The 23,305-nt window shown below is 36.6% G+C and overlaps 2 protein-coding genes across 2 annotated transcripts; one reads left to right on the top strand and one right to left on the bottom strand.

Annotated features, from left to right (window-relative positions):
* The first annotated feature begins 6,619 nt into the window (after nucleotides 1–6,619).
* On the top strand, nucleotides 6,620–10,122 carry LOC104105782 (GDSL esterase/lipase APG). The gene is made up of 5 exons (XM_009614173.4): nucleotides 6,620–7,099; nucleotides 7,300–7,430; nucleotides 7,927–8,160; nucleotides 8,974–9,229; nucleotides 9,541–10,122. Exons 1-5 carry the CDS (start codon nucleotides 6,853–6,855, stop codon nucleotides 9,735–9,737), a joined length of 1,065 nt encoding a protein of 354 aa, XP_009612468.1. The 5' UTR covers nucleotides 6,620–6,852; the 3' UTR covers nucleotides 9,738–10,122.
* Nucleotides 10,123–17,733: 7,611 nt separating this feature from the next.
* On the bottom strand, nucleotides 17,734–18,831 carry LOC104105783 (uncharacterized). Its single transcript, XM_070199313.1, has 2 exons — nucleotides 18,370–18,831; nucleotides 17,734–18,249 (listed from the first exon to the last, which is right to left on the bottom strand). Exons 1-2 carry the CDS (start codon nucleotides 18,829–18,831, stop codon nucleotides 17,734–17,736), a joined length of 978 nt encoding a protein of 325 aa, XP_070055414.1.
* Between the last annotated feature and the right edge of the window lie 4,474 nt (nucleotides 18,832–23,305).

Genomic DNA, 23,305 nt, shown 5'->3' with positions numbered 1-23,305 from the left:
TGACAAACGAAGCTCTCTTTCGTCAATAAAGCAGTAGACACCGCTGGCAAAGAAAGCTGTGTTAAAGATATCTTTATTTTAGAGGAAAAAATTTCAGGTATGATCCGGAAGCTAGTATTGAAATAAACAGGTATGATGCACAAGCTAGTAAAAAAAATCTTGAAAGACAATAAATCAAATAATAAAAAATATATATACTAAAACAGGCACAAAATTTAACAAGGTTCAGTCAATTAATCTATGTCCACAGGCGGCGATGAGCAATATCGAGAGAACAACCTTACAAAGAGGCACAAGTGGCACTGCGGCAGGCTAATTGTTGAGAAGGGTATTGCATAAAAGAGACTAGATATAGAAGGGTAATTTTATCTATTTAACTATAGAGTATTAAGCAATGTAGGTTAAATGAATTAGTTAGATTAGTTGATGTATATATGTTTGTACTGTTAGTTACAGAATGAGTGAATTTATTTTTCCCAACCTTCTTTTTGTCTCTAAACTCTCAGTGCTCTCTCGTCTCTTTTTATGCTCTCCATTTCCAATTAGGGTTCATCAGAATTGATCCCTTTGATTTCATCATGGTATTAGAGTCATGAGCTTCAGATTCGAGCTCGTGGATTCGATCTCTATTTCCTGCTTCTAATCTCTTAGCAATCAGTTGTCTTTCTCATCTTTAGCTCAATTTTTCAATTTCAATGGCGATTGAAGATCTCGACCACGCCTCTGCAGAAACTACTTCAAAGGCATCGTCTGATGATGAATTTGAAGAAGGAATTATAGTTGCAGTCACTCACCCTCTCTATCTTGCCCCAGGGGATACCGGTGGTATCTCCCTGATCTCCTTCTAATTGACAGGCTTCGATAATTACTCAGTGTGGTATCGCTCTATGCGAATTGCTCTGTTAGGCCGGAACAAGTTCGGAATGGTGGATGGAACGTGGAAGAATGAGAGATTTCGCAACAAGTACTGGTATCAATAGGAAAGGTGTAATGCAATTATTCTGCCATGGCTAATGAACTCCGTGGCTCCAAATTTAGTAAGCGGTATTGCTTATGTAACAAATGCACATGCCGTTTGGGAAGACCTCAGAGAAAGGTTCAATAAGGTCAATGATACTTGTTCATTCAATCTACACAAAGACATTGTAACCCTAACACAAGGTAACTCATCTATTTCTGTCTATTACTCAAAGTTAAAGGACTTATGGGAAGAGTTTGATGCCATAGTGCCTTCCCATGGTTGTGATTGTCAAAGACTGAGAATATATAAGTTCCTAATTGGGTTTAATGACTCGTATATGCAAGCTAGAAGTCAAATTTTATTAACGGTTCTCTTACATATTGTCAACCAAGCTTATGCCATGCTTATTAGTGATGAAAGCCAAAGGGCTATAGCAACTACTACATGTATTCATGGAGCTACTCCTACTGTGAATATGAATGTCAACAACTTTGAGTCCACGACCTTATATAGCTCCAGACCTAGCAACAATCAGAAGTTTAAGAAGAATTACAACATACGGTATGAATTTTGCAAGATTAAAAGAGCATAGTAAGGAGAACTGTTACAAGATTATAGGGTATCATGCCGACTTCAAGTTCAAAAAGAAAAGTGATTCAGGAGGTAATAATGCCTATACTGCCTTGGCTGAGTGTGAAAACCAAATCCCTACTGATAGCACATCCCCACAGATGCCATTTACTGGGCAGAATGAGTGCTCCACATATGGCATATACTTGACAAAACATGAGTATGATTGGTGCTCCTCAGATGACACAAGTTGTCCAGCAGTTGGAAACTCAAGCCAGGTTTTCTAATGCTGCCTCAGCTACTCCATTGGCACCTCTTGCATGTACTTTCACCAAGGAGCAATATGATCAAATTTTACAAATGCTTAACAAAGTTACTTGCTCATCATCCTTTTCATCTGCAAATGTAGCAGGTATAAGTAGTGTTTGCTTGGCTTCTGTCTCTAGTGAACAACAAACAGAAGAAACAGATACAGATAGTACCTGCTTGGCCTCTAACTCTAATAGCCAATAGGAGTGGATTATTGACACTGGTACTACCAATCATATGGTGTCTAACATTAACCCACTAGATCAATCTTATGTTGTTGTACCACCTAAGTCTAAGAAGGTGTTTCTACCTAATGGTGATGTCACACAAGTTACACATATGGGTGCTAGTCCTATTTCTGACAGAAGCATACTCAAGAATATGTTTTATCTCCCAGAGGGGTAATTACAACTTGCTACCAGTCTCTAAGGTGAATAGAAATTTATGTTGTTGTGTGGCCATCTTTCCTAACTTTTGTATCTTCCAGTATCTCTTCAATGGGAGGGTGAGGGAGATTGGTAAGGAGGAGGATGGGCTCTACATTCTACTCAACCAACCTCCTGGAAAGCTTATGGTAATATCATTAGCAGCTCAAGCTTGCAATTCAAGGAATAAAGTGGACATTGCACTTTGGCACAGAAGACTTGGCCATGTCTCCTCTATAGTTCTAAAGAGAATGATTTCTTGTACTTTATCACATATATCTGCTACTGTCAATAAGTGTAGTATTTGTCCTTGTTCTAAACAACCTAGACTTCCATTCCCACCTAGTAGCATTAAAAGCATTAGTACATTTGACATGATTCATGTGGATGTATGGGACCCCTACAAAACTGCTACATTTGATGGTAATAAATACTTTTTGACAATTGTTGATGACTACACTAGAATGACTAGGCTCTTTCTGTTAAAAATAAAGGCTGATGTCTGTGTGGCCTTGCAACAGTTTCTAATGTATGTGAGTACTCAGTTCAACAAAATAGTTAAAGTTGTGAGGAATGACAATGGTACAAAATTTGTTAACAGTGTTATGTGAGGATATGTTCAAGAAACTAGGCATTGTTCATCAAAGAACCTGTGCATACGGTCCTCAGCAGAATGAAGTTGTTAAGAGAAAGCATAGGTACATTTTAGAGTTAACAAGGGCAATCAGATTTCAGGCCTCTATTCCTCTAAATTCTAGGGCCATAGTGTACTTGCAGCAATTTATCTCATCAATAGGATGCCTTCACTTGTCACTAGAGGCAGATCTCCTTATGAGCTACTGTATAGTAGAAAACCTCAATTGGAACATTTAAGGGTGTTAAGTTGCCTTTGTTATGCCAAGGTTGTGCATGAAATTGACAAGCTTTAGACCAAAACAAGGATGACGGTCCATATGGGGTATTCAAATGTTCAGAGAGGGTATATTCTCTATGACTTGTCCAACCATGTGTTATTTGTTAATAGAGATGTAGCCTTTGGAGAAGAGGCATTTCCCTTTCAAACAAGCACCTCCTCTCATGCACCTGTGTATGTTCCAGATGAGTATCTAATTCACCTGTTGAGCCTCAAACCAGTCCTGTACATAGGTCATCTACTGAATCTTTTAGTGCTATTCCTAACAGTCCAATCTCAGCATAAATGATACCTCAAATACAGAATCTGCTAGTGGGGGAAACTCAACAACTTCAGCTGCATCACCTCCAATGGAGACTAATGATGCTGCCACTATCAGAAGATCCACTAGGGAGAAGAATCCTCCTATTTGGTTGAAGGATTTTGTTATCCTAAACGTTCACAAGGATGTTCCATATGCCATATCTAATCATGTGTCCTATGAGAGGTTGACTCCCAAGTATCAAGCATACATAGCAGCCTTCTCCTCTATTGTGAATCCTAATACCTATGAAGAATCCAGTTTAGATCCCATGCGGATAAAAGCAATGAAATCTTAAATTGCTGCACTTGAAGATAATCATACCCGGGACATTGTGTCTCTACCAGCTGGTAAATATCCAATTGGTTGCAAATGGATCTACAAAATTATACACAAAGCCACATAAGAGGTTGAAAGATTCAAAGCCCGACTAGTTGCAAAGGGATACAGCCAACAGGAGGGTATTGACTATTAGGAGACTTTTTATCCTGTAGTCAAGATGGTTTCAGTTAGAATTGTTTTAGCAATTGCAGCTGCCAAGAAATGAAACATATATTAAATGGATGTCTACAATGCATTCCTCCAAGGGGATTTGCATGATGAGATCTGTATGGATCTACCACAAGGATTTAGCAGCCAGGGGGAGTCAAGACTAGTTTGCTGGCTCATAAAATCCTTGTATGGTCTCAAGCAAGCACCAAGTCAATGGAATGCAAGTTAACAGAGGCACTACTTAGATTTGGTTTTTTGCAGAGCCAACATGACCATTCCTTGTTTGTCAAAAAGACTGAGGGTAGCATCTCAATTGTACTATTTTATATAAACGATCTGCTGATAACTGGGATACAACTGAGTCTTATTACTGAGACAAAAACGAAATTGCAACAAGCTTTCAAGATGAAAGATCTAGGAGACCTAAAGTACTTCTTGGTATAGAATTTGGTAGATCAGAGCATGTTGATGCATTAGAGGAAATATGCTCCAGAACTTATCTCTGGAGTGGGTTTAGGGGCAGCCAAGCCAGTTGTTACACCTCTTGAAACATATATCAAACTTACTACTAAGGAGTTTGATGATCATGTGGAAACTAATAACAAAGAGCAGGATGAACTGCTATCTGATGTAAGAAGTTACCAGAGATTGATAGGAAAACTTCTTTATCTTACAGTAACAAGGCCTGCTATAGCATACAATGTTCAAACATTAAGTCAGTTCTTGCAAAGTCCTAGGAAGTCACATATGGAGGCTGCTTTGAGAGTTGTACGATAAGTGAAAAATCAACCAAGACAAGGTATTCTATTATCAAGCTGTAACAAGGACACAATCACTACATATTATGATGCAGACTGGACAGCCTACCCTCACACCAAAAAATCTGTTACAAGCTTTCTCATTAAGTTTGGTGACTCTCTAATACCTTGGAAGTCAAAGAAGCAGAGTACAATTTCTAAAAGTTCTGCAGAAGCTGAATATAGAAGCTTAGCATCCTCAATTGCAGAACTAACATGGCTGTTGAGACTGATCAAAGACATGGGATTTGAGGTCAAACTGTCTGTAAATGTGCTTTATGATAGCAAATCAGCATTGCAGATTGCTGCAAATCTTGTGTTTCATGAACGGACCAAGCATATCGACATAGACTGCTATTTTATTAGGGAAAAAATTCAAGAAGGATTAGTCAGAACAGAGTGTGTGACAACAAGAGATCAACTAGCTGATATTCTGACAAAGAGCTTGAACAAAGTGCAACATGAGTACCTGAATTCCAAGCTAGGTATTTTTTGATATCTTTACACTAACTAGCTTGAGGGGAGTGTTGAAAATGGTATTACATAAAAGAGACTAGATGTAGAAGGGTAGTTTAGTCTATTTAACTGTAGAGTATTAAACAATGTCGGTTAAATGAATTAGTTAGAATTAGTTGATGTATATATGTTTGTACTGTCAGTTACAGAATGACATAATTTATTTTTCCCAAACTTCTTTTTCTCTCTAAACTCTCAGTGCTCTTTCGTTTCTCTTTATGCTCTCCATTTCCAATTAGGGTTCATCAGAACTGATCCCTTTGATTTCGTCACTAACACTTGTCTCAAAAATTCTACCACAAAACTAGACTCTCAAACCCCTCATGACTACATTGTGGATGCTACTAAATGAGAAGACATGACCTTAATTTATAGAAGTCCAAAATATTTTTCTCCGAGAAAAAAAACTAACAAAATATGGAAGAATCATATTTCCTTTTTCATAAAATGTAAAATTAATTATGGTAAATATGTTGTCATTTTCTTCAATGAATAAAAAAATTAAATATGGTAAGAAAATCAGGACAACCACCTAACACCTCCCGCTATACGAAATATCTTTATTTTACTCTCCATTTACTCTTACATCATTCATGTAATCATACCTTTGCTATTAGAAATCTCTTATTTGTACTTGACTTTAACATAATTCCAGCATGAAATGAATGTATTTTACGTGTCAAAACACTTCTGAAAAATGTTCAAATTTACCTTTCTTCTTTTGATTATAATAATCGTATGTTATTTTATATGAGCCTAATGTATATCGCAAACAACCTCTCTATCTTCATAAGATAGGGGTAAAGCTGTATATACACTATCCTTCCCAGACACCACTTGGGGGATTAGACTGAGAGCCCGTTTGGCCATGCAATTTTTTTCACTTTTTCCGAAAAGTTTTCACGTTTTTTCACTTGTGGGATTACACTGAGAGCCCGTTTGACCATGAAAATTTTTTCACTTTTTTTTCAAAATCAGTGTTTGGCCATAAAATTTACAGTTTTCACGTGAATATAAATTTTAAAATTTTTCGAAAATTTGAAAAACTCTAAAAAGCTGTTTTTCAAATTTTTCACTCAAATCACTCACAAACATTCAAAAACATCCCAAAATTATATTTTTGTCCAAATACAACTCTAATTTTCAAATGTCATTTTCACTTGAAATTTAGTTTACCTTTTTCTGAAATTTTACAATTCTTATGTCCAAACGCCCACTGAATTTGTTGTTGTTGTTATTATTATTATTATTATTATAATCGTATATTATACTTCAGGTTGAAGCTTTAGTATTAAGACAAAGGATAAGTAATTCCGACCTTATAACATGGGATAAAATTAAGAGATTGCGTAGTGCGGACAGGTATTTTTGAGTACTTTTACCTTAATTTTACCATCTTGTGAATTAATACCACTTAACTACTTCCAAAGCGGCATTAATGGCTAGCTCAACCTTCACCTCCCATCTTGAATGCACAATTATTGATCCTCGGTCGGTACTGACATGAACTTGGCTTTACTATAAAAGTTTTTGAGTGGAGAATCTCAAACACATAATAGTCTTGGAAAATGGGAATCCAAACATTGGCATTGATCTTGGTGGCGTTATTGGGTTTTGCCAACCGTCTGAATGCTCAAGATTCGACTACCCTTGTTCCGGCAATCATTACATTTGGCGATTCAGCTGTGGATGTTGGGAATAATGACTACATTCACACCCTTTTTAAGGCAAATTATCCTCCTTATGGAAGGGATTTTGTTAATCGTCAACCTACTGGTAGATTCTGCAATGGCAAATTAGCCACTGATATCACTGGTAAGTATATGTATTATTTAGTACTACTAAATATGTAGTCCATTATTCGTGGGGAACGCACTTGCTCGACTAAATTCGTGGCCGCGCCGTAGAATGTCTACTAGCGGGAAATTTAGCATTTTCTATCGATGAGAATTGTTATTTTCAGAGCTCGAATTCGAAATATTTGTTAATTTTTAATAATTACTTAATTGTTGCAGCTGATACACTTGGTTTCACCACTTACCCATCTGCATATCTGAGCCCCCAAGCATCAGGCAAGAATCTCCTTATTGGTACTAACTTCGCTTCTGCCGCTGCTGGCTATGACGATAAAACTGCCATCCTTAACGTAAGTCTAATTGCAAGCTATTTTTATTTTATTTTGTATAATATTAGTCAGATACCAGAGGCGTATCTAGAATTTTAAAAATATAACTGCATTGTTATGTTAATTGAAAAGGGCAAGGGAAATTAGGAATTTGTTTATTATTAATTATAAAAAGAATTAATTAAATAGAACTATATAGGGATCGAATCATTGACTTGAGTTACAAAAAGAGCACTTATTCACCGGTGTACCAATGTATTCACTTGAGTATGGATGGCCACAAATATATTTAGTTACATAAACTGAAAAATTAGTACTGTTTTTATGCATAGCCTAGGGAGGGGAGCATGGGCGCATGTACCCCACCCATTCCACATAAATCCGCCCCTGTCCGATTACTCCGAGATTGGTATAAATAATGTTAATATGATTAGTGAGAAGCATAATTATTGTTGGTATTAAGTTTTGATGAAAATCACAAACTTGGGGCTAACTATTTTGACAAATCTTGGTGCAGCATGCAATTCCATTGTCAATACAGATGCAATATTACAAGGAATACCAAGCCAAGCTAACAAAAGTTGCAGGCAGCCAAAAAGCGGCATCAATCCTAAAGGATGCGCTCTACTTATTAAGCGCAGGAAGCAGTGATTTCTTGCAAAATTACTACATCAATCCTTATATTAACAAACTCTATACTCCTGATCAGTATGGTTCTTATCTTGTCGGCATCTTCACAAGCTTTGTCAAGGTTGGTTATTTTGCTTCTAATTTAGTTTCAGCATTTCTGTATTAACGATAGCTGAGGTTGCAGACAAATTAAGTTTATATGGATCATAGATCCATCTAATTAACTTGAAGGTGTATATTGTGATATGTTATATTTTTTTAACAGAGATGGCAAATAAGCGGATTGGGTTAAACTTGGACGGTTAAAACGGGTCATATCAATAAATAAATCATGACCCAGCTCGTTTGAAGTTTGGTTGAGTTAAAATTGGTTGGGTCAATATCGAACAAAACAAGTCATAACCCAATTTCCAATCTCTCTTTTCTTTTTCCTTTTTTTTTTTTCTTTTTACTTTGTGAAAACAAAAGAGTGAAAGTTAATGTCTTTCTCCTGAATTATTACTAGCATAAATTCTTTCAAATTTACATAATTCTCATTCTCAAATTGTATATTCTATGCTTGGATTTGGGTTGCAATTGATCGATCATGTACTTGTGTTACACCATCACTGCATGTTGTTCTTTTCGTCTCGTTTTGTTCTTATCTTGTTCTCGTTACTGCTTATTGCTACCGCTCTATTTTTATTTTTTCTCGTGCCGAGGATCTACTGGAATAACCTTTTTACATTCACTATAAGGGTAATATCTGCGTACTCACTACTCTCCTCAGACCCCACTTATGGGATTATACTGGATTTGTTGTTGTTGTAGTAATTTGATGACTTTGCAGATTTCAACCTGTTGATCAAATTAGACTGATTTGATTATTACTGTAAAAAAAGAGTTCATTTTTCACCTCTAGTTTTTACTGAACGATCCACAACTATGTAAACAGGATTTGCATGCGCAAGGAGCAAGGAGAATTGGAGTAACTTCACTGCCACCATTGGGCTGTCTTCCTGCTGCTAGAACATTGTTCGGATTTCACGAGAGTGGATGTGTCTCAAAAATCAATACAGATGCCCAACAATTCAACAAGAAGATGAATTCAGCTGCTACACAATTACAAAAACAACTCCCAGGCCTTAAGATTGCTATCTTTGACATTTTCCAGCCCCTATATGACCTCGTCAAATCTCCATCAGATCATGGTACGTAAATATTCCACATCCTCTCCTATATAATATTTACATATATGGTAAATCGGCACGTCCTTTCATTATTTCTTTAGCCGAGTGTCTATATCGGAAACAATCTCTCTGTCCTTTCAGGGTAGGAATAAGGTTGCGTACATCTTACCTTCCCCAAACCCCACTCGTGGAAACTCACTGGGTGGTGGTTGTTGGTAAATCGACGCATATAAGTGGAGTTGTGATAATAGAACCACATTGTCTGACATAATTTACTGCTTGTACAAAATCTTGCGTATGGTACCGTTACTGACATACTTTTTGGTGATTAGGATTCACGGAAGCAAATAGAGGCTGTTGTGGAACAGGAACAGTGGAGACGACGTCGTTATTGTGCAACCCAAAGTCACCAGGGACTTGTAGCAATGCAACTCAGTATGTTTTTTGGGATAGTGTACATCCATCTCAAGCTGCTAACCAAGTCCTAGCTGATTCACTTATCATCCAAGGCATCAACCTTATTGGATAATTGAACAAAATTCAAATTATTGTTACTGTTATCTTTCTCTTGAGTTTAATGTATAAGTCTTTTTTAAAGTTACTACGTTCTTTTTCTTTTGTTTCTGGGGTTTCTCGTTTACTTGTTTTTGGGAGATGAAAACGTTGTCCTGTATTGCTTAATATTCTTCTTTTATTAATGAGAGTACCATGTGTTGTGTTGGAAAAAAAAAATGTACTAAGGAAGATTGAACTGATTTTTCTATTATTCATCTAGCTAGTAAAAGGAATCTCTGCAAGGGCCAAGGTCGTCCTATAGCCCAAATATTCCTAGATAACTTTTTGGGGAAGTGCACAAATAATTATGCTTAGTACGGCTATTTAGAGGTTAATCACTATTTATTTTGTCTTGAAAATTTGATCTAAAAATCTTAATTTCAGGACAATTCAAGATATTTGTATCCCCAAAAAGTAAACTGAAAAATTGAAATTTATGACACATTGATCAATTCCTAAATAACAGCCTTTTAGAGTGACTATCTGGTGTCATTTCTACATAATATTTCGACTTGAAATATATCTCAAAGAAGAGTCTAGTTTTTATAGAATTAAACTAATGAAATAAATTAATCAACAATATTATATTCTTAAAAAAACTGATCTAACGATATAAATTAAACATATATGGCAAAAAATTTATATATGAGAGTATATTATATTAGTTGGGAGGTGTTTAGAGGGGTAGATATATCCATTTTTGTCTTTAAATTATTTTAACCAATAAATAGATCTATAGTAATATGGTGATTGATGTGGTTTTAAGATCTACGAACAAGAGAGAACCATAAATATCTAATAGATAAGTTTTGTTTTGCGAATTCCTTATCGAGACTTTGATATATCATTGATAACTGCTTCAAGGACTGTCTTGTCCAGAAGAGCACGATTAAAACCAATTTTAACAGTAGGAAAGGAGAAGGAGACTAGCTAGGGAGAGAGAGTTACTAGATCGAGGAGTGCTCTCATAATTTGTTTGGAAGTGATTGAACTCCATTAGTTTTAGGTTTCTAGCACCATATGGATTATAAACTGAATGTGAATTATTTTTTTCGTCCGGGAATATATTAGGTCTGCATCAATTATTTGTAAAAACTTGTGTGTTTCCTAAAAAAAGTATCTTTCTTTGTTCATATCATTAATGTAATAATTAACTTTTAGTCGCAACCATTTGTGATAGATATGTCAACCTCAAATGTGTAAATTTCTTCGTGATATTTTTGAACGTACAAGGGGGTGAATTGTTAACTATTTAAAAATTAGTCGACTAACACAAGTATTAGTTGACTGATCACAATGCATAATGAAGGTAAGCAGTGAAGAAAAGTAAATAGCACACATCGATTTATACTGGTTCGGTACCGTTATGGTACTTACATCCAGTTTCCCTTGGGTCACAAGGGTTTCCTTAAGATCTTTGAAAATGTTACAATACAGATGATTTTAACGCGTTTACCATCAACGAACAGTGTCACACTTTGAGTTCTGAGTAATTGACACAACTCTCTTTTGTGTTCTAGATCTTTCTATCTTTTGAGACACTGATAACTAAAGATTCCAGTGATTGAACTAAGAAGTAGACACACTTAGAATACAATGTATGTAGTTGCGCACTTGCTGCTTGAGTTTTCCAGTAACTTATAGGCAAGCATTGTTGTGTGTATGTATTTTAATCCAGCCAGGTGTCTCTGATTCTTTCAAAGAGCCGAGTGTTGTATTCGAGCAGAGTGTCTCTGATTTCTTCTTGGAATGCTCTTGGAGTGCTCTGTTCCATACCGAGAGAGATGGGCTAGAAATTATTTAAACTATGGAGTGCATTGTTCCATATCGAGATGCTTCATATTTTCCTTGAGGATGGGCGTATGTCATATGGTCTTTATTTGGTGGATTTCAAATAATCCAAGGAGTGCTTGATGACAAGAAGCACCACTTCCAAGTGTCTCCCATTATAATGTGTTTCCCACTCAACTTGTCTCCCATGTCTTTTGTCCTTTCTTCTTCCCCTTTGTTTGATATGAATTGCACCTTCCCTTCGCATCAGCGTTGATGCCTTTGATCTGCTTGGAGTGAGCTTAACTCTGGATGAATAAATTTATTTTTCTTGATTGATCATTGATGTAGCAACAACATCTTGCTGAGCATCTCCATTCTTTCCTTTTTGTTAGTCCTGCAATTATAACATAAGATAATATTGTCATCATTGAAACTTAAACTTAAACCTATCAATCTCCCCCTTTTTGATGATGACAATCAAGAAAGAGTAAACAGTAATTTAGGATACATCCCTTTGAAGATGTTGCTCCCCCTGAGTTGTGTTGCTCCCCCTGAGATTATGATGTTTCCATCTTCTCCTGAATAACTGTAATTGCAGGTCCTCCTGCTGGTGTTTACTCACATTTTTTCTCCCCCTTTGACATCAATCAAAAAGGAAAGAAAAGCACATAGAATAATATAGGATAAAATGTACATACTAATAAGGTGGTTAGAGCGGCAGAAATAGTGCCTTCAGCAGAGGCCTAGTTAGTACAAACCCAAAATAAGCATAAGCAAAAGAAATTGTTTGGCATAACATCATGGCAAGATGTATTAACTTCTTCTCAGGAAGTATTTGAGGGTGTTGATCACTTTGGTGCAGAAGGAGTCATAGGAATTTTCAACGTCCTTGACGAGTTTGTCTATATTTTCACTCATAGAATTGAAAGTCCTGGTTCCTTGTCTCTGTGTGGCTCCTATGTCCATTCTGAGCTTGGTCACATTTGTACCTGTTTCCTTGGTGACGTCCCTGATTTTATCTACCTGCTCTTTCATCTCAACAAGAAGCAGCTTGACTCCATCAAGGTAACTCTGAGAGGCAGTTGACTGAGAAGCTGGTTGATCATTTTGGACTTTAATTGGTGCTGGAGCACTTTCAACCTTGGCTCGCCTAACCCATCCATCATCACCCAGAGTGTACCCTATCATTGAAAAAGCTGTCTTATCATAAGTACTTGTGTTGTACTTGGGTATAAAAGGTGCCAAGTCTACTTTCATGACTTCTAGAATATGAGAGATGAGAAGACCATAGGGCAGACATGCATCAGATGAGGATATGTCCCTGATACTCTCAAGCATATAATGACGAATCCACACAAACTAATCAAGATGTTTATTATTAACCAGACAGTAGAGGACAAAGAAATCTCTAGTAGACAAAGAGCTAAGGTACCCAGATCTGGGAAGGAGAGTAGTGGCAATCATGTGGGCCAAGACACGGTGTTCAAACTTAAGAATTTTGGGGCCAATGTCAGGGGGGTTATCAGACAGAAAAAGTTTTGCTTCATCAAAAGATACTTCAAAATCTTTGGGCCAAGAAGTTTGGACAAACACATCATACCCACTAAACTTGGCGGAAAAGATCTTTTCAAATTGGTACGAGTCCAAAACGATTCTAGTCCCTAAGACCATAGATTCCAAATCATCTTTATTATTCACGAAAAGATTTGCATAAAAAATTCTAACAGGTTCTTCATACACAAAGTTTTCAATAGTGTCAAAGAGAGGGGAAAGGTGCTGAAAATCGATAATTGCAGTCACATCACAATGAAGACTTTTCATAAGAGAGAGACTTACAGAGCGTCCATAAGCCATGGATTTTGACTTGTATGACTCAAACCTTGCCTTTTCATTGGGACCGTAGAAGAGTAATTTGTTCTCAGGACCAAATTCCAAGCATTTCACTTTACCCTTCTTGCATGCAGCCTTTTTGGGGGTTTGCTCCATGGGTTTCTTGCCAATCTTTTTTTTACTAATTTGAGGATTTTCAGATGATTTGCTGCTTTCATTGTCTGTTCCGAGAAAATCTGAGTCAATGGACGATTCCACATCCACAAGCACTTCAGTGTTAAGTGGTTTTTAAAACCTTCGACTGCATCTGGTTGCAGAGGAGGGATTTATTTTGGCCATGGTGTGAAGGGTTATTTGGTAGAGAATGAGAGAAGTATTGGAGATGGAGAGTTTTTATTGAAAATTTTGGGAAGAGCGAAGAGGCACCTTGGTTAATGGAAAGGCCAAGTTCAGACGGAAATGATGGTTTGGCAGTGACTGAACGGCGGTACTTGCAAAAATTATGCTTACACAGAAAAGAAATTAGATCACATATAAGTAAGGAAATAAAATATTCTAGCATAGGGTAAAATATTTTAAACACTTCAAGGAAATATTAGATTTACAGATTTGGCACAATGCCAATTTTTTTTTCGGAGAAGGCAAAATCTTTCTTCCAAAAGAGGTTTTGTAAAAATATCAGCAATTTGAAAATCCGTAACAATAAACTCTAAAACAATGTCACCTTTTGCTACATGATGATGTTTAATTTCTTTATGCTTTGCTCTAGAATGATGCACAAAATTCTTTGATAAACAGATAGCACTAGTATTGTCACAAAGGATATGAGTGGATGTAAGAGATAAATCATAATCAAGAAGTTGGTGCATATTCCATAGAAATTGTGTACAACAGCTTCCAACGGCTAGGTATTCTGCCTCAGTCGTTAATAGTGCAACACAATTTTATTTCTTGTTGTGCCAAGATACTAATGCATTTCCTAACAATTGACATGTCCCACTGGTACTTTTCCTATCAATCTTGTCTCCTGCAAAATCAACATCTAAAAAGCCTCTTAGAGAGAAATTGTTAGAGTGATCATACCATAGTCCTAGTTCAGATGTACCAATTAAATATCTAATAATTCGTTTAACAGCAGAGAGATGAGATTCTTTAGGAGCCGACTGAAATCTAGCACATTTACATTTACTGAACATGATATCTGGTCGACTGGTAGTTAGATATAGTAGAGATCCAATCATCCTTCTATACATGGTTTCATCAACCAGTTTTCTATTGCTATCTTCATCTAGCACGGTAGTTGGACTCATTGGAGTACCAATAACCTTAGCATCTTCCATCCCAAACTTTTTGATAAGCTCCTTGGTATACTTGGTTTGGCAGATAAAAATCCCTTTAGGGGACTGCTTGATTTGAAGCCCAAGGAAGAAGGTCAGTCTCCCATCATGCTCATTTCAAATTCTCCTTTCATGGAAAGAGCAAATTCTTCACAAAGAACAGAGTTAGGCTACCAAAAATAATATCATCTACATAAATTTGAGTAATAAGATTACCTGACCTGGATTGCTTAATAAAAAGGGTTGTATCGATATTACCTCCTTTGAAACCTTGATTTAGAAGGAAAGAACTTAACCTTTCATACCATGCTCGAGGATCTTGTTTGAGACCGTACAGGGCTTTAGTCAGCTTGTATACATGGTTTGGAAAGGTGAAATTTGCAAAGCCAGGTGGTTGCTTCACGTATACTTCTTCAGAGATATAACCATTTAGGAACACACTTTTAACATCCATTTGAAATAATTTGAATCCTTTGTGAGCAGTGAAGGCGAGTAGTATTCGAATGGATTCAAGTCTTGCCACAGGCGCAAAGGTTTCATCATAGTCGATTTCTTCCTATTGAGAATAACCTTATGCCACTAGTCTTGCTTTGTTTCGAACAACTTGACCTGATTCATTCAATTTGTTTCTGAAGACCCACTTAGTTCCAACAACAGAAGAGTTTGGAGGCTTTGGAACTAATTTCCATACTTTATTTCTTTCAAACTGATCTAATTCTTGTTTCATAGCACTAATTCAATGAGAATCCTTTAGAGCTTCATTCACTTTCTTGGGCTCAATTTGAGAAATGAGAGCTACATGAGATTTGTTCTTTTGAGATTTCCTTATAGTTATTCCCTCATGTGGATCTCCTATAATGAATTTGTGAGGATATCCTGGTTCACTCTTCCATTCATTTGAAGTAATTACTGGAGTCATGGAGTAATTACTGGAGTCACCCTTTCTTCGGTAGTCGACTGATCTGGCTGGAGTAGGTCAAAATCTTCTGATGTTACTTCAGCTGATTGAGTCTGTTGATTAGCTGACTCATTTTTATGATCCTTACCTACAATAACTGACTTAGGAGTAAAGGAAATATCCTCATCTTCAGGAATATGTTCATTCCTTGGGCGAGGGTTAGTATCAACAAAAATAACATGAATAGATTCTTCAATACATAAGGTTCTCTTATTATAAACTCTGTAAGCTCTACTTGAAGGAGAGTAACCAAGAAATATACCTTCATCACTCTTTGGATCAAATTTACTAAGATTATCCTTCCTATTGTTATGGATGAAGCATTTGCATCCAAAGGGGTGGAAATAGCCGATATTTGGTTTCTTACCATTCTACAGTTCATAAGGAGTTTTTTTTGAGAATTGGTCGAATCAGACATCTGTTGATGATGTGACATGCTTTACTCACAGCTTCTCTCCAAAAATGATGAGGTAGAGAGTTTTCCATGATCATGGTTCTTGCCATATCCTGCAAGGTTCTATTTTTACGCTCTACTACTCCATTTTGCTGTGGTGATCTTGGTGAAGAGAAATTGTGAGAGATTCCTTGATCGTTGCAGAAATTTTCAAAAGCTCTGCTTTCAAACTCTCCTCCATGATCACTTTTGATAGTAGAGATGTAGTATCCCTTTTCTCGTTGAACCTTCTTACAGAAAATTTCAAAATTCTTTAGAGCATCATCTTTATGACTAAGAAACATAACCCAGGTAAATCTAGAGAAATTATCTACAAGAACAAAAGCATATTTCTTACCTCCTATACTAGCAGTTCTAGTAGGACCAAATAAGTCCATATGCAGCAATTGAAGAGGTTTAGAGGTAGAAACAACGTTTTTGACTTTGAAAGATGAGCGAGTTTGTTATCCTAGTTGACATGCATCATAAATATGATCTTTCGAAAAATCTAGTTTTGGGAGTCCAATAACAAGATCATGTTTAGACAGTTTTTGAATAGTATGCATGCTTGCATGACCAAGTTTTCTATGCCAAACCCAGGGATCTTCAACCATGGATGTAAGACAGATTTGATCCCTAAATTTTTCTAAGTTATTGATAGTGTAGACATTTCTGTCTCTATTACCTGAGAGAATGATATTACCTGATTCATCTTCTATAAACCAGCCATGTTTCTTAAAACGAACCTCATAATTATTGTCACATAGTTGACTGATGCTGAGAAGATTATAGCCAAGTTCATCAACTAGGTAGACTTCATCTACATCACAAGTTGAGCTTAAAGAAACGTTTCCAACACCAATAACATTTCCTTTGGATTTGTCACCAAAAGTAATTATTCCTCCATCTAGCTTGGTAACTGATTTGAACAGTTGATTGTCAACCATCATATGTGTGGAACACGCGCTGTCGAGATACCATTTTCCTTTTTGATTCTTCTTGCGGTGTTCCTGTAAAATAAGATTACTCATTTTTAGGTACCCAAGCTTGCTTGGGTCCTGAATGGTTAGACTGTTGAGTGTTAGTTTGATTTGAAGATTTTGGTCTCCAGACCCATCTCTTGTTGTTTTTGAACCTGCAATGATTTGAGATGTGACCTCTTTTACCACAATAGGAGCAGGATGAGCTGTTAGAGTTACCAGTACTACTTTCATCTCTAATTTTGTTCCTGCAATTGTTAGTACTATGGCCATTTTTACCACAAAAAGAACAGACGATTTTCTTTTTTGATGAGCAGTTTGATTTGACTTGACTGGACTGAGGCTCGTGGTTTTTTTCAAGCCATTCAATTGAAGCTTAAGTTCATTTACTTCATCTTGAAGCATATCCCGCTCAATTTCGCACACTTCTAGTTTCAAAGCCCAGTCTTTCTTCTCTTTCTCTCTCTTTCTCTCTTGGTTTTTCTGAGCTCATTTACTACTCTTTCTATATCTGCAAGAGCAATATCAACAAATTCTTGAAGTTCATAACAATTAGGGCATAAAGGAGTACGTACCTTACTAGTTCCTTCATCTGACACTGAACAAGGTTCTCTTGAGTCGTATTCCTCATCGTTGTTGTCTGCCATTAGTCCAAGTTCTCATGAATCTTCATTGTTATTTAGAGCCATGAAACATATGTTAGCAATTTCCTCGTGATCAGATTCTTCCTCATCACTCCATGCCCCGAAAGCTTTCTTCTTTTGTAAGTTTCTGCTAAGCTTCTTCTTTAATTCCGAACAATCAGCTTGAATGTGACCAAACTTCCCACATTCGTAACATCTTCCATCATTTTTATCAACTTCATTTCTCATCCTTCCTTTCTTGAAGTTGGAATTCCCTCTTCTGTTATTTTTGTTTCTTCTCATCATGCTGGTTACGACTTGAGAGAGCATTGCAATGTTTTCATCTTGTTCTCCTCCTTCTTCTTCTTCTTCTTTTTCTTCTTCTTCTTTTTCATTTTCTGGTTCAGCCACAGTTGCCTTGAAAGCAACGGTTTTCTTCTTCTCTTGAATTTGTCTGTCAAGATGAGTTTTCTCAAAAGCAATTAGATCACCTCTGAGCTCATCATAGGAAATTTTCTCCAGATTTTGACATTCCAACGCAATGATCTTTGCCTGCCAAATTGTAGGTAGACTTCTTAGGATCTTTCTCACTTGTTCGCCACTTTTAATAGGTCTTCCAAATTATTTGAGGTCTCCAAGTATTTTACTAAACCTGGAAAACATTTCTTCTACAGATTCACCATCCTTCATCTGAAATAACTCATAGTCCCGAACCAAGAGGTTTATCCTAGTCTCTTTCACTTTGTTGGTTCCTTCGTAAGTGACTTCCATTTTTTTCCACATTTCTTTTGCAGTTTCACAACTTGATATATTTTTATATTCTTCTCCACTGATAGCATTATACAGTAGATATTTTGCTTTTGCATTAATAGTGATGACAACAGCTTGTTCATCAGTGTAATCATCCAAGTCAAGAGGATCAGTAGATATGATGACTTGACCATTTGCATCCTTCTTGGGATGAATTGGAAGATTTCCCTTTTTGATCATACGCCATACTTTGATGTCATACGACGTAGTATACGTTTTCATGCGAACTTTCCAGTGAGAGAAATGCTGACCGTTGAAGTAAAGAGGTTGGACATGAGAGGTCCCTTCTTGAAAGAGAGCACCAATAACAGTATTGAATCCCATGATCTTTTCCTCACTAGCGGTTAGGCAAGATTATGAGCCTTGCTCTGATACCAGTTGAACGTACAGGGGGGGGGAGGGGTGAATTGTTGACTATTTAAAAATTAGTCGACTAACACAAGTATTAGTTGACTGATCATAATGCAGAATGAAGGTAAAAAGTGAAGAAGAGTAAATAGCACACATCGATTTATACTGGTTCGGTACCATTGTGTACTTACATCCAGTTTTCCTTGGGTCACAAGGGTTTCCTTAAGATCTTTGAAAATGTTACAATACAGATGGTTTTAATGCGTTCACCATCAACGAACAATGTCGCACTTTGAGTTCTGAGTAATTGACACAACTCTCTTTTGTGTTCTAGATCTTTCTATCTTTTGAGACACTGATAACTAAAGATTTCAGTATTTGAACTAAGAAGTAGATAGACTTAGAATACAATGTATACAGTTGCACACTTGCTGCTTGAGTTTTCCAGTAACTTATAGGCAAGCATTGTTGTGTGTATGCATTTTAATCCAGCAAGGTGTCTCTGATCCTTTCAAAGAGCTGAGTGTTGTATTCGAGCAGAGTGTCTCTGATTTCTTCTTGGAATGCTCTTGGAGTGCTCTGTTCCATACCGATAGAGATGGGCTAGAAATTATTTAAACTATGGAGTGCATTGTTCCATACCGAGATGCTTCATATTTTCTTTGAGGATGGGCATATGTCAGATGGTATTTATTTGGTGGATTTCAAGTAATCCAAGGAGTGCTTGATGACAAGAAGCACCACTTCCAAGTGTCTCCCACTATAATGTGTTTCCCACTCAACTTGTCTCCCATGTCTTTTGTCCTTTCTTCTTCCCCTTTGTTTGATGTTAATTGCAGCTTCCCTTTGCATCAGCGTTGATGCCTTTGATCTGCCTGGAGTGAGCTTAACTCTGGATGAATAAATTTGTTTCTCTTGATTGATCATTGATGTAGCAACAACATCTTGATGAGCATCTCCATTCTTTCTTTTTTGTTAGTCCTGCAAATATAACATAAGATAATATTTTCATCATTAAAACTTAAACTTAAACCTATCAATATTTAGTATCCTTTGAACGCCATATCAATTGTTTACATCCAACATATAGAGTCTAGTATCCTTTGAACATCATATCTTTATGATATTGCAAGATTCTAGTTTTTATAGAATTAAACTAATGAAATAAATTAATCTACAATATTATATTTTTATAAAATCTTATTTAACGACATAAATTAAACATACATGGCAAAAAATTTATATATAACAGTGTATTATATTAGTTGGGAGGTGTTTAGAGGGGAAGACATATCTATTTTTGTCCTTAAATTAACAATAAATAGATCTATAGTAATATGGAGATTGATTTGGTTTTAAGATCTACGAACAAGAGAGAACCATAAATTTTCTATTATATATTATATAGAAAAAGGGTAGAAGAGTCATTTCGCTCAGCCATAAAGTGCTTGCCTGTTTGTAACTCTGTTATTGATCTTTTCAGCCATCGCCTCTCTTCATCTTCTTTTCTTACCTACTTCTCAATTCTATTCGCTCTTCTTAGGTGTGGTGTTAAATTTTCAGGTTAGCTAACTTTCGATATTTGCTCAAATTTCTCTTTTTTTTTAAATCTGTATATACTTTTGTAGGTTTCTAAAAAATCTTATAGTATGACTCTTCGTAGGAAACATTGGTGGACTTCTCAATTATGGGTTTTGAAGAATAAATTTTCGGCTAAATCTTAGCTCATTTTCCCTGAATCTGTCGGATTCTCCATCCTTGTCATATCTGATTTAAATTTTATTTTTTATAAAGTTTCGATCGGAGTTTTTGGGATTTGAAAGTAAGGCATAAGGGAGAAGAACTCCCTCAATCTTTTGGATGCTCCGTCTGTTCAAGTGAATACAATCTAATCTTCAATTAGCTTTCATGGGAGAACTACAATTTACTATGAAGAACCCTATCTTCTTTGGTTATAAAAAGTTATTGTAACGACCCGACCGGTCGTTTTGAGTATTTATGCTCCTTTCAACTATTTAAAGTCTTGAATAACTTCCTACGAGGTATTATGACTTGTGTGAATTGTCGGTTTTGTTTTTAAGATATTTTGGAGTTAGCTTGGAAGCTTAAGTTGAAATAGTTGACCGGATGTGGACTTATGTGTAAACAACCTCGGATTTGACTTTTGATAATTCCAATAGCTCTATATGGTAATTTTAGACTTGGGAGCGTATTCGAAAAATTATTTGAAGGTCCGTAGTGGAATTTGGTTTGAAATGCCGAAAGTTGAATATTTTGGGAAGTTTGACCGTAGGGTTGACTTTTTGATATCGGGATTGGAATTCGATTCTGAAAATTTGAATATCTCCGTTATGTCATTTATGACTTGTGTGCAAAATTTGAGGTCAATTGGACATGATTTGATAGGTTCCGGTATCGTTTATAGAAATTAGAAATTTCAAAGTTCATTAGACTTGAATTGGGGTGTAATTCGTGGATTAATTATTGTTTGAGGTGATTTGAGGGTTCGACTAAGTTTGTAGTATATTTTGGGACGTGTTGATATATTTGGTTGAGGTCCCGAGGGGCTTGGGTGTATTTTTGAATCATTGGTTGAGAGATTAGTAAAGTTAAAAAATTTGGGAGTTTGGCCATGGTCAATATCGGGTCAAGACGACCTATTTTCAGTGTTTTGAGTGCGCAAGCAGGTCCGTAGCGTATTTTATGATTGAAATTCATATATGGTTTGTGCCCGGAAGGTTCCAGATGAGTTTCTAGGTGAGTTTTGAGCGAGTCCGGATACTTCGGCACTCTAATATTATTCTGGCACTTTTGGGGGTGCGGACTGCACATTTTGGGGTGCTCAGGCGAAGGAGAGGTGTGGACCGCACATAAGAGTGCGGAGCGCAGCAGAAATGTGCGGACCTTATATCTTTTGATCTACAAGGAATTTTGAGATGATTCAAAAACGAAAGTTATAGACCTTTGAGTCTAGTTTTCAGAAAGATAAAGAAGTCACCATTTGGACATCTGTAGGGAAAGCTATGGCCAAAATACTAAGGCGTGGCAGTGCAATCACCAAAAAGGTGCGGCCGCACCATTTTTGTGCGACCGCAGGAGCTGGGATGTGCGGCCGCACTTGGAATTGTGCGGACCGCACATGGTGAGTTTAGGGAATGTACTATATAACCGAGGCTTAGGTTATTATTTCATTTTTGGACCTTGACAGCTCAGTTTGAGACGATGTTTCATGGGTTTTTTCAAGAAATTCATCGGGGTAAGTGATTCTAACTCAGATTTGGTTAACATACATGAATATATCGTTGTTTTCATCATGTAATCAGTATTTTCAAATTGAAATTTGGGGAAATTGTAGAAATTTCATAAAACAAATTTTTAGGATTTAAACACCGATTCAGAGTCGGATTTGAGTGAAATTAGTATGGTTGAACTCGTAATCGAATGGATTGTCGGATTTTATAACTTTTGTCGGGTTCCGAGACGTGATTTTTGAGCTAAATTTCGGATTTTTATGGAAAATTTGCATTTTCTTATGAAATTAATTCCAATGAATTTTATTGACTGAAATAAATTAATTGTGACTAGATTCGAGGTATTCGGAGGCCGATTTGCGAGGCAAGGGCATAGTAGAGTAAAGAATTTCATATTATGAGGTAAGTAACAGTTTTAAATCTGGTCCTGAGGGTATGAAACCCCGGATTTTTGTGTCATGTGATTATTTTGGAGGTGACGCACATGCTAGGTGACGAGCGTGTGGGCGTGCACCGAGGGGATTGTGACTTGGTCCGTCCCGTAGAAACTGTAAAGTTGAATGACTTGTTGATAGCTATACGCTCTCTATGTGTTGTAAAAATTTGACTAGAAACCATGTTTAGGCTACATGTTGGTACTGTTGGGAACCATAGAGGTCGTGTACATGTTGAACTATCTGCTTAATTATTGTTTTGTACTCAGTCACAGTTTACTTGTTTATTTTATCTTATTCTCTATTGTTCATTATTAATGTATCATATCATTGTTGTTTGGGCTGATTTTACGATTGTGGAGAGCTCGGGAGACTGGAGAGCTTTATGACTGAGTGAGGCCGAGGGCCCGATTGTGAGATATTATATCATAGCACGTGAGTTGGTCGTGCAGCACGTGAGTTGGCTGTGTGGATCCTTATATTATACTATAGCACGTGAGTTGGTCGTGCAACACGTGAGTTATCCGTGCGGATCCTTATATTATACTATAGCACGTGACTTGGCCATGCGGATCGAGATATTTATATATGCTGGATTTGAAAGCATGTCTATTCTCTGTTAGAATTATTGAAAATAAACTATAATTGTGTAGCTCGTCATTATCTTCAGTTCCTTAGTTATTATTGTTACTTGCTGAGTTGGTTGTACTTATACTATACCCTGCACTTTGTGTGCAGATCCAGATTTTTCTGGACATAACG

The sequence above is a fragment of the Nicotiana tomentosiformis genome, chromosome 3 (genome assembly GCF_000390325.3).
Source record: "Nicotiana tomentosiformis chromosome 3, ASM39032v3, whole genome shotgun sequence".
NCBI classification, from domain to species: domain Eukaryota; kingdom Viridiplantae; phylum Streptophyta; class Magnoliopsida; order Solanales; family Solanaceae; genus Nicotiana; species Nicotiana tomentosiformis.
Note: the sequence above shows the minus strand (reverse complement) of the source record. Positions and strands in the feature narration are given on the sequence as shown.

Excerpts from the sequence above, each read along its gene's own strand:
- LOC104105782 (XM_009614173.4), top strand. The coding sequence starts at position 6,853 with ATGGGAATCCAAACATTGGCATTGATCTTGGTGGCGTTATTGGGTTTT. Across the intron at positions 7,100-7,299 it reads ATTAGCCACTGATATCACTG|CTGATACACTTGGTTTCACC; the intron begins GTAAGTATATGT and ends TAATTGTTGCAG. Across the intron at positions 8,161-8,973 it reads TCTTCACAAGCTTTGTCAAG|GATTTGCATGCGCAAGGAGC; the intron begins GTTGGTTATTTT and ends CTATGTAAACAG.
- LOC104105783 (XM_070199313.1), bottom strand. The coding sequence starts at position 18,831 with ATGGGATTCAATACTGTTATTGGTGCTCTCTTTCAAGAAGGGACCTCT. Across the intron at positions 18,250-18,369 it reads AGATGAAGGATGGTGAATCT|GCAAAGATCATTGCGTTGGA; the intron begins GTAGAAGAAATG and ends ACAATTTGGCAG.